General features: G+C 41.5%; 2 protein-coding genes and 1 long non-coding RNA gene across 3 annotated transcripts in view; 1 reads left to right on the forward strand and 2 right to left on the reverse strand.

The window, feature by feature from the left end:
- Positions 1 to 1,778, reverse strand: part of LOC309357626 (cytosolic phospholipase A2 epsilon-like) — a 40,602-nt gene extending 38,824 nt beyond the window's left edge. The window contains exon 1 of the mRNA XM_081889954.1: positions 1,638 to 1,778. Coding sequence (XP_081746080.1) covers positions 1,638 to 1,664 — 27 coding nt within the window. The 5' untranslated portion in view covers positions 1,665 to 1,778. The remainder of the gene's footprint in view (positions 1 to 1,637) is intronic.
- Positions 1 to 12,582, forward strand: part of LOC309358136 — a 322,055-nt gene that overhangs the window by 283,375 nt on the left and 26,098 nt on the right. The gene's annotated exons all lie outside the window — the stretch shown is intronic.
- Positions 7,218 to 12,582, reverse strand: part of LOC309357609 (cytosolic phospholipase A2 epsilon-like) — a 55,073-nt gene continuing 49,708 nt past the window's right edge. The window contains exons 17-21 of the mRNA XM_081889920.1: positions 11,717 to 11,824; positions 10,586 to 10,774; positions 9,841 to 10,010; positions 9,254 to 9,440; positions 7,218 to 7,833 (exon numbers count right to left, since the gene is read on the reverse strand). Coding sequence (XP_081746046.1) covers positions 7,625 to 7,833; positions 9,254 to 9,440; positions 9,841 to 10,010; positions 10,586 to 10,774; positions 11,717 to 11,824 — 863 coding nt within the window. The 3' untranslated portion in view covers positions 7,218 to 7,624. The remainder of the gene's footprint in view (positions 7,834 to 9,253; positions 9,441 to 9,840; positions 10,011 to 10,585; positions 10,775 to 11,716; positions 11,825 to 12,582) is intronic.

The raw sequence follows: 12,582 nt of genomic DNA on the forward strand, positions 1-12,582 counted from the left end.
TCTCTGATGCCTTTTACAGCTGCTCTATTCAGTTCTTAGTGGCCTACATAGTGACTGGAGAGGCTGAGTTATCATATTGATAAAACCACAATGCATTGCTATGCAGCCACTTACCAACTTTCACCATTAGCCTAATCAATGGAGGCTAACCTACAGAATACAGAAGATGTCATGGATGTCATCCAGAAGGGTGATTGATCTCATTTTGTTTCTGAATAAGGTGAATTTGGATCCCCACCAGTACTCCATCAAATATACATATTTTGTAGAATTAGCAGGTGGGCCACAGCTATTCTTTTGATATAACTTGCCACTCATCATACTATTATTTTATATGGCCAAAGCTTATCTGAGATATTATCCAATAGCATGGGGTGGGAGTGATGGAAATATACATATAATGGTTTGTTATTAATGATCCTTTCAACCCTTAAAAGTTCTGAGAAGTGCTCTGCTCCAGGTGATTCCTGGTGGAGATACTTATAGATAAATCTAGAGAACTCTTAAAATGCCAACTTTGTGCACTCTAAGCAGTTTGGGAATAACTGAATCAGGAAAATGCATGGACTATGCTTTGAAGTGGTGGCCAGAAAGTGAAAGAAAAAGAAAAATAAATCAATTAAAAGAGGATAAACACGGCTGTCAACAGAGCATCAAGCCCCTGGGCATAACTTGTAATTATTTTGCTTTATAGTGCAACACCTCCACCACCACCCATGTCAAACATAAGTACTTCCCTTGCTAATCTAAAAGTAACCTTTCTCACCATGCTGAAAATTCAGTTCCTGTGTGTTATTGGTAGATTTCTACATGTTTTTTAAACAGAAACACAAAAGAAAGCTAAGAATTCTACAGCATGAACATCTACTATTTTAATATAACTTCAGCTTTGTATACACACAAAATCTGGAACTGCTGTTCTACATGGGGCTTTCCTCTGGAAAAGAAATGTGACTTTTCCCTCAGTCAGAGGCAAACTCTGCACTGCTCCCACGCTGACAGCTTCAGATTATACTGTTCTGGAGGGATAGAATGCATCATCAAGTATACCTGGCCCACAAACACGAGCTCTGTGAATGTTTCATGATTGCTACATAAACTGTGCTCTAGCTGACAAGAGCTCATCACTGCCTCAAGAGCTTTAACCCTTCTCACAATTTAAGCCCAGCCACAGTCTGAGTGGATGTTTACGAATTAAACCTTTCATGGGAATCTGACCGTTTTCTTAGCCAGCACTTATTGATCAAGATAAAGGTATAGCCATAGTTATCAAGCATCCCTTATTTGGCAGGAAAGTCCCTTATCCCAGCGCCATGTCCCGCTGCTGTCCCTTATTGATGAGGCTTCGTTTGGCTGTTGGCTGAGCTTTCTGCCTTTGGCTCGGAAGGGCTCAGAAGTTGAACATACCTGTGCCCAGAAAAATCACTTATTTTGGCTGCTGATCCCTTATTTTCAAATCTGTAAGTTGACAGCTATGGGTATAGCCCACAAATGCCTAAGAAGAAATGTTTTACAAAGCTGGAGATAGCAGAGAAAAAGCACACTAAAGAATCTTTGCAAAGACAAATCCCTACTTACAGTGCCCAAACAGCTAATCAGATAAAATGGATCTGAGTTGGTATTCTCCAACTCCTTACCTGTTGTTTGCTTGAAAATGCCCCCATTGTGGCCCTGGTCTGCTAGATTCCACAACAGTTTCCCAGCAGGCAGCAATGGCTAAAGCAAGTTTACAGCCTTTAAACTCAGGAGTTGTTGAGCAGGTGTTTTACGATCTAACTCACAGCTCCACCCCTGCTTAATTTCTCTCAATGTGTTGCAATCTCTTTCATTAAACTAATGTGCTAAGAGCAATGATCAAATGCAGTAGAAGTCTACTTGCAGCTTTAATGAATACAAGACTGAGGAAATTTGAGGCAAATCCCTTAGCATCGGACCAATAGCAAAAAAATCAACTAACTTTTTAAATTTGGGAAAGGGAGGAAAGGAGCCAGAAAGGATGTGAAGAGGGCATGCTAGATTGAGATATTTAGGAATTTTATGTCACATCACCCTTGATTCTGTGAGGTCATCTGTGTGGCAAGTTCTACAACCCCCCTAGTGAAACATTTCAAAGTTCTTAGGTGGTGTGCACCCATCCTGAGGTAAAATCCAAACCCCCATTTCTCTGGTGCTTCATGAAGTGGGGGCAGAAATACTCTCACAATTGGTAATGGTTTCCCATAAAAGCTGTATTTTGGCAGCAGTGGTAGCAACTGAGCCACCATTGCCCAAAGCCACTTTTTCAAACCAAAAGGGCTGGATAATATTGCTGCTGCTGCTCACTTCTATGGGGAAAAAAACACCAGGCTCCCCACTTCCCCAAATCGGTTTGCCAATTTTGGACCTCCCCTAATTTTTTGACATTGTGAAGGCTGATAGAACAGTTCAACCCAAAGCAAGGAGGCAACATTCCTTTCCCCCAGTAACATAGGATTATAATTGACTAAAGGGGGCTGATGATGAGGAGCTGTCTAAGGTAGTGGATACATTTCCCAGGTGAGCCCCCTCCCTCTCTCAGCAGCATACAGACTCTTAGCATCAGTGTAGAAGGAGTGTCAAAAACCTTTCACAGTGGAGGAAAACACTTTTATTTTGTTAAGATGGCCCAAACATTGATCTTGGGAGCTTCAGAAGCTGTGTCCTATCTTTGGCTTCCAGAATGAAAGCTGCTCCATTCTTCCATGAACACAGTTTGTTGTTTGGGTATCCGTTGTTCTTTGTTGGTTTGTGGTAGGCGAACTGCATATTGGGATTTGTAGTGAAAGACATGAAAAGGATCTGTGGAAATAGGAAAGGTAGCGTAAGGCTGGAGTGTTTGGAGAAGAGCAAATTTTAGCTTTAGATTCCATTTTGTGTGAGTTGCAGGGTTCAAAAAAAAAGCTCCTAATAAACTTGAGTCACTTCTGGATGACTTGCACAAAGTTTGTGGGGAGATAATATGGCATCAGTTATTTAATGAGCATTCATTATGATTTGTTTATGGAAAAGTTATACAATGCCATGTCAACTGTTCATTATCCCTCACTTTCCAGCACATTTTCTCATTGCTTTTCTTTTTTAAAAAAATAAATAAAAGCATATATTAAAAACCACCAGCAATTTCAAGATTTTGATGTCTTTTACTGAAGCATGTTGAGTGGTCCCCAAAGCCCCTGAGGTTTGGGCAGACTTTACCAAGACCCAGCCCATTTGTGTGCCAGGTTCTATCCTGTGGAACTCCTTGCAATAGAAATTCAGAAGGAATTCTGCTTTCTTTCATCCACCTATTAAAAGCTGTGTTGGTCAGACAAGTATTTTGAACGGCAATTTTTTTACCAGCCCATTTTTACTGATATATTATTGATGCTTTTACTGCTTTTATCATAGTATTTCATTTTTATGTTGTACATTGTATTGTTATACTTTATAGGAAAGTGGGTTTTATGAATATTTAAATGTTATTAAATTAAATACATTGGAACAAAATATAGTGCCTGTCCTTACATAATTTGAAATATCACTAGGAAACATAATTTAGATATCCAAATACTGGCACATGACCAAATACTGGCACATGACCAAGATAACTATTAAGATTAAGCTAACAAATATCATGGCAATAAACCTTTCCAAAATGACTTCTGGTACTCAGGCAGAATTAATTCACTTCCTTGCCTGGTAATAAATGTCATGAAGGCCCCCCACATTGCCATAAAGTTATCACATTTTGCAATTCCTCTGGGCTATGGAAGCTTCTCAGCCAACCCAATAAATCACACTTTAAATCACACTTTGGGCCACCAGCCTTGCGTTGTAAATGATGACGAGTTGACGTTAGTCATGGGCTATAACACTGCTATAACACATGGGCTATAACATTTGACAGGACCTAGGATAGCTCCACCTCCACCACCAATTGTTCCATTATATCTGATATTTCCTGAAAAACCCTTTCACCAAACACTCGGCCCAGTATACCTGAAGGAGTGTCTCCACCCCCATCGTTCCGCCTGGATACTGAGGTCCAGCTCTGAGGGCCTTATGGCAGTTCCCTCACTGTAAGAAGTGAGGTTACAGAGAACCAGGCAGAGGGCCTTCTCAGTAGATGCGCCTGCCCTGTGGAACGCCCTCTCATGAGATGTCAAGGAAATAAGCAACTATCTGACTTTTAGAAGACATCTGAAGGCAGCTCTGTTTAGGAAAGTTTTTAGAGTTTTATCATGTTTTTAATATTCTGTTGGGAGCTGCCTAGAGTGGTTGGGGAAACCCAGTAAGATGGGTGGGGTATAAATAATAAATTATGTATTTACTACTACTACTACTACTACTACTTTGGGACAGCTCTATCACATGTGGTAGTCCATGTGCAGGGAATCACACTTTATCCAAAACAATGAAGCCAAATCCTTATTGATATACCTCAGTTCTACTGGGGTATAATCCCACTGGCATCCCACCATGTAGGACCCCACCCCCCTTTTGAAGAGGTTTTGTGGCACAAGAGACCAAATCTGTTTCAGTTGCACAAACCAAATTTGCCCCTAAATTAACCACATCTGTGAAATAGTGACTGACTGAAAGCACCCTCCGAATCCCTGATTTAAGATCACCAGTCTCTTTTCCAGTTTTAGAGACAGATTAACATCCCAGAACTCATTGTTAGCAGAGGGGGGAAAACAGGCTACTTTCTCATTCGATGGTGATGTTGTGGCTGTTGTTTCCCCTCTCCCCACATCATTCCAGTCGCATAAGAATGTAGAACTGCATAGCGGAGCCAGGATCAAACAGGAAGACCATGCAAGGGTCAGAGGCCAGATAGGAACCAAGGCCTTCATCTAATTCTTCTCATATGATCCCCTCACACATCCTTTGTACATGGGTTTCAGGTCATTTGGCTTCAAAATATCAAGACAAAGCACTATATTAAAAAAAAAAGTTTTTTTTAAGTATCACACATACTTGTCCATGCAAGTTGTGGGAATATGTTAATAAAGGTGCAAAACAGCTATCTAATTGCAGCTTTGAGACTAGAAACCTGGAACTTTAGTTAAGCAACCGCGCTTAAGAAATCAGCCTGAAGGATAAAAGTAGAGTTGAGAGAAGTATCAAGAAATACAACAAAGACTGGGAGGTGTCCAGCATCCATGGGTTTGTCTTGTTGTTTTTGTAGGCTACACACAGAGGAAAGCTTTTTCAGAGATTTGAAGATGGAACAGTAAAGACCTTATTGCCACGGTGTAAATACGCATCCCATTATCTTCATTGTCTTCATAAACGTTGCCGATTTTGAAGTGCTTCAAAAACCTGCCCGGCCAGCTTGATGAGACAGGACAGTGGGACAAAAATAATGACACAGCTAGTAGCATTAGATGGAATCCCTGTTGTAGCTCCCAGCACCCTCAAAAAATCAATTCCAGAGATTTGGGGGTCTCCCCAGAACAGGGTAGAAGGTGGGCTTTCGGGGGGAAAGGGGAATTGCCTCGTCTTCTGTTCCATTAGCACACATATCTGCTGTTTCAAAAGCCCTTCTGTGACCACAAAAATCCCACTGGGTTCCATGCATTATAATCTTATGGTCTAGTCTGGCATTCAGCAACCCGGTGCCCCTCCAAATGTTTTGGACAACTCCAGTCAGCCCCAGCCAGCTGAGGTATCTACTGATGGAAGAAGAAGCACATGCTAGTGGGGGCTAAGAGGAGTTTGTTCAAAATACATAGCAGGCACCTGCTTGGCAAAGGCTAGAAGGCACATGACTTGGGGCTCATCAACACTTCATCTTATGCCATGCCGAGAAAGCATGAGTCAGAGCAGTTTCCTGCTTGCCATGCTCCTTTCCCAGGGAAAACCTGCTCTAGCTTTAAATCAGAACATGGAAAACCGACAGCAGGACAGCAGGACAAGAGGAAGTGTGGATAAGCCCTTAGTTGTACCTGGGTGGAGTTACAAGCTTCCTGTTGCCGATCTTGATGGAGAAAGACATTAAAGTTCTTTACTAGCTTCCTGTCCTCTAAACCTGGACATGCCTCACAGAATTCCAGGCTATGCTTTGAGAGCCGAGATTTAAAAATAGAACGTGGCAGTCTCTGCATCAGAATTAGAAAAATGTTTACTAGGAAACAGATTGCTAGGTATTAACAGAAGTAAGTAGGTAATGGGATAATTGTACGGTTGGGTGATCACCGTATTTTTCGCTCCATAAGACGCACCTGACCATAAGACGCACCTAGTTTTTAGAGGAGGAAAGGAGGAAAGCCCCGTTTTTGGGAGGGGATCAGCTCACAGTTGTGCAGCTTCTTTTGCAAAGGGGGAAAGCCCCTTTTTTGAAGATCAGCTCAAAGTTGTTGACCTTACTTTGCAAAGGGAAAAAATCCTGTTTTTATGGGGTTCAACTCACAGTTCTGCAGCTTCTTTAGGAAAGAAAAGGGAGCCATTTCTACAGTTTCCAAACAGATGATCTAATCAGCCAGTCACATGTCGCTGGGGAAACAGCCTCCTCAGAACATTCAACAATGGAGGCCTGGGCAAGGGGGCAGGGCCAGAAAGGGAGCCAGCGATCGACCACACATTCGCTCCATAAGACGCACAGACATTTCCCCTTACTTTGTAGGAGGAAAAAAGTGCATCTTATGAAGCAAAAAATACGGTGACTATAGAAATGCACTGAGATTTAAAAGAGCTTGAGAGCATTGAGTGCATGGTTTATCTGGTTTTCTCACATGAAAGTGAAGACAGCACCTCTTCTGCTGTACAGTGGTACCTTGGGTTATAGACGCTTCAGGTTACAGACACTTCAGGTTACAGACTCTGCTAGCCCAGAAATAGTACCTCAGGTTAAGAACTTTGCTCCAGGATGAGAACAGAAATTGTGCTCTGGCGGTGTGGCAGCAGCGGGAGGCCCCATTAGCTAAAGTGGTGCTTCAGGTTAAGAACAGTTTCAGGTTAAGAACAGACCTCCAGAACGAATTAAGTTCTTAACCCGAGGTACCACTGTATCTCTCAAACAGCTAAGGATTGTTTTCCTTTTATTCTAACGTGCTTGCTTCTCTAAGTAATATACATTTTTCTCTTGGGGTGTATGAATCATTTGTTCGTGTGTATGCGCAACTGTAATGACTGCCCTGTTTTCTTTCTTTTTAAAATGAGTTTATTGAGTTTTCCATTTAAAAAAGACATGCATATATACTGTACCATGACAACAACAAACATGAGTAACATCAAATGAATGAGAAAATCAAGCAGGAGGATTTAAGATTACAATGTATAAGATTACAATGTATAATTGCGCAGACAGATAATTAATTTCATTCTTTCTCAGAGTTTCTGGTCCATCTGAGAATAGATTCCCCAAAATAATCTATTGTAAAAGGAGGGCTGTGTATCCCTGTATTGCAATTATACTATGATGCAGCTTACCTAAAAGAATGTGTTCCCAATATTACAAGGAAACATGGCTATCTCGTTTTCAATAAACAAATATCTTGCAGTAGGTGCTCATGGCACAACTGTTCTCTTCATGTAGATTTACAACATGAATTTGAGTAGTAGCAAAAATGACGTGGACATCTATCTGCTTAGGATTGCAGCCTATGGACCTCCACAGTGGTACTCATAATTTTCGCTTTTTTCTCCACTCCACAGCTACACGCAAGGCTTCGACAATCTTGTTCTCATTGTTCAGGATGTTGTATTCAGTCAGTTTCACCAATCTGTCAAAATTCTCCTCTGAAAAGGTCACCTCTCTTGTAGCAAATGGGGAATGTAAGCTAGAGACATCCACAGTGCCTTCTTCCATATCTGTGGGGCTGCGTTCCACACCTGTAGAAAGAACACCACCAAGAGTTTCACCAGTAAGGTTTTCATCTCTAGGCCAAAACAGCAGAGTTCATCCATTCACGTTAATCTAAGAAGGGTAATATTATTGTCCTTGCTTAAATGCTACATCTTCCTATAATGTACGAATACTCTAAAGACATATAAAACTCAGCATGAAATCACACCAGAGCTTGCCCAAAATAAATATGACAGCTCCAGCTGTCAGCTTGATGGGCCATTTGTTGAGAACCAGAGGCTGGCAATGAACTCACTCAAGTAAAATCACCTAAGTGGCCATTTTATGATCAGAGTCTTCCACCTACACAGCTCCCTGTGTCTCCTTCCCACTTTCCAGAGAGTCAAGGGGATGGGAAACAGTGTAGACTATATTATTTGAGCGGATGGCGCTGTAATCTAAACTACTGAGCTTCTTGGGCTTGCCGAACGGAAGGTTGGCGGTTCGAATCTGCACAACAGGATGAGCTGCTGTTGCTCTGTCCCAGCTTCTGCCAACCTAGCAGTTTGAAAGCACACCAGTGCAAGTAGATAAATAGGTACTGCTGCGGCAGAAAGGTAAACGGCAGTTACATGCACTCTGGCACTCGTCACAGTGTCCCATTGTGCCAGAAGCAGTTTAGTCATGCTGGCCACATGACCTGGAAAACTCCCTGGGCCTGAAGTGAGATGAGCGCTGTACCCCATAGTCAACTTTGACTGGACTTAACTGTCCAGGGGTCCTTTAACTTTACCTACAAGGCTATTGAGCCTTGAACTAGTGCCAGCACTTTACCAGTATACAATTTTGCACATCCACCATTTGTAAGATAAGCTGGTAGAGCATGAGACTCTTAATCCCAGGGTCATGGGTTCAAGCCCAGCATTAGGCAAAAGATCCCCTGACTCTCATGGCCCCTTCCAACTCGACAATTCTATGATGTTGATGGATAGATATAGAGACAACCCTAATTACAGGAAGCTTATCAACCACAAAATGGCCACCTTGGGGAAAATGGGTGGAATATGTGCTAAAATAGAGACCTTTGTTTGACCCTTCTTTGACATTGTTGTATCATTGGTAAGTCGGCATTGTTGTATCATTGCTCCACCATTCTCCTAAGTTCTTGCTTTATAACACATGCAGACAATTCAGTGCACCATGACAAAGGCATCTGCACGTTGGTCATTATAAAATTAAGACCTGGCTGTAGAGCAAAGACACTTTACCATGTGCTCAAAACTAGGCCAGATACAATCAACCTGTAAAGTTGTGGTTCAGTGCACTTCTACTTATAGGATTTGGTGCTCAAGGAAAGACTAACAATTTGACCAAAGGAATACTTGAGTGTCTAGTCAGCGAAGAGCATTATTGGAGTGTGACTAGTCATTGTGATGTTGGGAAGCTCAGTGGCTTTTCTCAACTTACCAGGTTCTTTGTATTTTCTGAAAGTATCATTTGTCAGTGGGAAAAAGAGCACGATAGGAGCTGCTGCGTTATCTGTATCTTCAAACCAATAGCACTCCTTCAGGTTCTTCTTGTCTTCCTCACTGAGCTCCATGTTGGGAAATGGGATTCCGAGCTTAGCAATATAAGTGGAAAACTGGTCTAAATTCTAGGTGAGAAATCACAAAGAAATGGGCTGTGAAAATCAAATACAACACAAAACTAATGCTGCACCAACAAAGTCTGTTTCAGCCTAGAGTGGCATCTAAGTAACTCGCTCCATCTGTATAAGGGTTTCCACTTATGTAATGGCATTTTCCCTCCTCTTCTTTCCACGTGTGCTCCGGAGAGCTGGCGGAAACCTCCAAACATGTGGGGAGGTGGGAGAGATTTCAAATGAGAAAGCAGAAAGCATTGTGCTGCAAGAACATTGTTGTATATCTTTGTTCAAATCCTGCATGACTTATGTAGGATTTGAAAGATGGCCAGTCCACAGTGTGCGCCTGTTGCATTTTAATCTTTGCATAGGAGCTTATAGAAGAAAGACAGGAACAATCAAAAGATCTCACCAAGGTCTGTGAGCCCCCAGTGTAATTTAAATGCAGTATAAGGTCCACTTTTCTCTCAGGTCTCAGAAGGGGTGGGTAGCTGGTATTGATGAAAAATCCAGTATCCACCAGAGACAGAGCATGCTCTGCTGTTTCCATTAGCTGGTTAGGGTAATCATCCACCACAGTATCTGAAAAGCAAATTTGCAGGTCAACTTTGTGCAAAAACAACAAAAGCTCCCAAGGCAAAAAATAAAGGAATGTCCTCTAATTTCATCCAAACTTTGTGTATTAGTGCTTTTTAATTACCATTTTAACCTCTGCTGCTCCCCAGTGGGATTTTTTAGGGGGAGGGAGAGCTGTTAAATAGTATTGTGAATGTTACTTTATTGTCCTTAGTTATTTCGGAGGGGTTTTTTGAAGGAAACATGAGGAATTTCCTTTTTAAAAATAGGCAAACCTGCTGAAATGTGGCGTACTGAAAAGGCTGGGAAATGAGAAACCAAATTGGGGAGAGTCTCCCATTCCCAGCAAACACTGCTATTCACCCCTGAAAATGTTGGAAGAAGTTATACAGGACACAAAGAGTGAGAAATGTATGTAACTGAAAATGTGAACTTTTTTCTAGGGTTAACTATGAAATGTAAGGCAATTTAATTAACACAAAACTAGATTACTCGTTTTCCTGAGTCAAATGTTCTTGTATATTGAGTGACAACTTAGAAGCCAACAAGATATCACCACAAATGTAGGTTTATTACTGTGCCTTTCCACGCAGAAAAGTGCTCATTCTTCAAGTATTCCTCATGAAACTGGAAGCCTTTCAGGAAATTGGGATATTCTGCTATTGTTGGGCGCCCTGTTAAGACATCTCGGAGAGCATAAGAAAGCTGGCCCTGGGGGGTGATTTTGTGGGTTTCCAGATCTCGTGGTCCTGAGGGTGAAAGAGAAGCATCTGCAAAAGACATAAGGGATGTTTAATGTCCCTTGATAACAATGACATTTTGCTCACAGAGGCTTGAGGAAGATCAATAACATAGTGAAAAAGCACCTCTTTTGTCTGCAGAAGGTCACAGGTTCAGCTCTTTCAGTAAAAGGATTTAAGGATATCTTGCCCAAGATTTCAAAAGACCACTGCCAGTCCAAACAGAAAAGAAAAACTAGGCTCGATGGACCAATGGTCAGAAGCGATAAAGTGCTAGGAATAAAACCTAAGATAGTTTTGGACCGCAAGTACTGCCACAAATAATATTCTGTGGTGGCAACACTTCTGGAATAGCTATCACTTTGTGGTGTGCCATGCTCCAACACTGTTTTGTTTCATTTCAGACAAGGATACACCTCTTTGTCTAGGCTCTTGAGGATCAAGAATTGCTATATTTTGCCTCACATTGATTGAACATTTTTTTGGTGATTTTTCTGTGAGTCTTACTAATGTTGCTGATGATTAATTAATTATACACTGCTAATGATGCTTTCATTGTTGAGGTATGTACCACCATCAAGTGAAGGGTGGATTAAAAATACCTCCAATTAATAAATAAAGCATCTTAAATACACATATTCATGAGCTGTTATTGCACATAGCCTGAACATGCCGGAAAGGTAAAAACCCTCCATAGACTAGGTTTTAAGTAGATTTGGTCTCTCACACTAGTTGTCAAGGGAACTGGGAGAATTTGGGCCTGGTTTTTTGTCTGGATCAATGTCTTCTCCTGTGTCTGATTACTTTCTTGGGTGGGCATTTTTTGTTTTAATGGAATCAAACAATAATGTTTCCTGTCTCCTTTTACTGGAACAAGTAATTAGTCTACGCAAATCTGTTATCAAACAGGAGTGTGTCAACAATCATTTTACACAACATAAAATTCTAAAAGAAGCAAGGATGTCACATTACCAATGTCTTCTACTTTGTCTTTTGTCCATCTGCTCCAAAAGTCTTCAGAGTTATGAGCCAAATTCCAGAAATACATGAAATCCATGGAAAATATGCTGCTCCACATCCCTGTGAAATGGAAGAGATTTCAAAATACTAAACAGGTGAAGCTTTGGAAGGAAACGGGTATTTTGCCTTACACTGGAGCTCACTAATTGTATAAAGGCACCCTGAGTTGTGAAATATGGTTTCAGCCTGAAAAACTGTTTTGTAATTCTCTTTGGGAAATGGATTCCTGCAAGGGCTATGGATCTCAGCCCTGTAGTGTGGATGAAATGGGGCCATTGCTTGAAAATGTTCATATGGTTATTGTTTCCCATCCTGTCCAAAACATCATCTTGTTCATGTGTATATCTGTTTTGAGAGGGGGGAGGGCAATGACCAGGGAACAATACCCAAAGCCAGGGTAGGCAAATGTGATACCATCTGGGTGTTGTTGGGCTACCACTCCCATGGGGGCCCAACAACATCTAGAGGGCACCTTGTTGGTTACCCATGCATCTGGGCAGCAGCAGCATATTTGCTCCATATATTCTCTCAGAAAACAAACACACATGCCCAAATGCTCACTAAGAAAGCTTAGTGGATTCTAAATTGAGCTAAGGAAATTGTGCTAGTTTCTAATTGTGCAGCAGAGAGAACTGCAACACATGATGAGCTCCACCTGCTAACATGTCTTTGTGCCCTCAATTATTTAATGTATAGTTCTGACCTCCTTTGCTTCTCATCACCCTAGTCAAGATTCACATACCACTGGTTTGGAATACACTATTGATCATCACTGTCCCTTGCTTTTCTTCAAAAAACCAAGTAACACTGAAGTGGGA

Source organism: Podarcis melisellensis (genome assembly GCF_964234715.1).
Source record: "Podarcis melisellensis genome assembly, chromosome: 1".
Taxonomy (NCBI): domain Eukaryota; kingdom Metazoa; phylum Chordata; class Lepidosauria; order Squamata; family Lacertidae; genus Podarcis; species Podarcis melisellensis.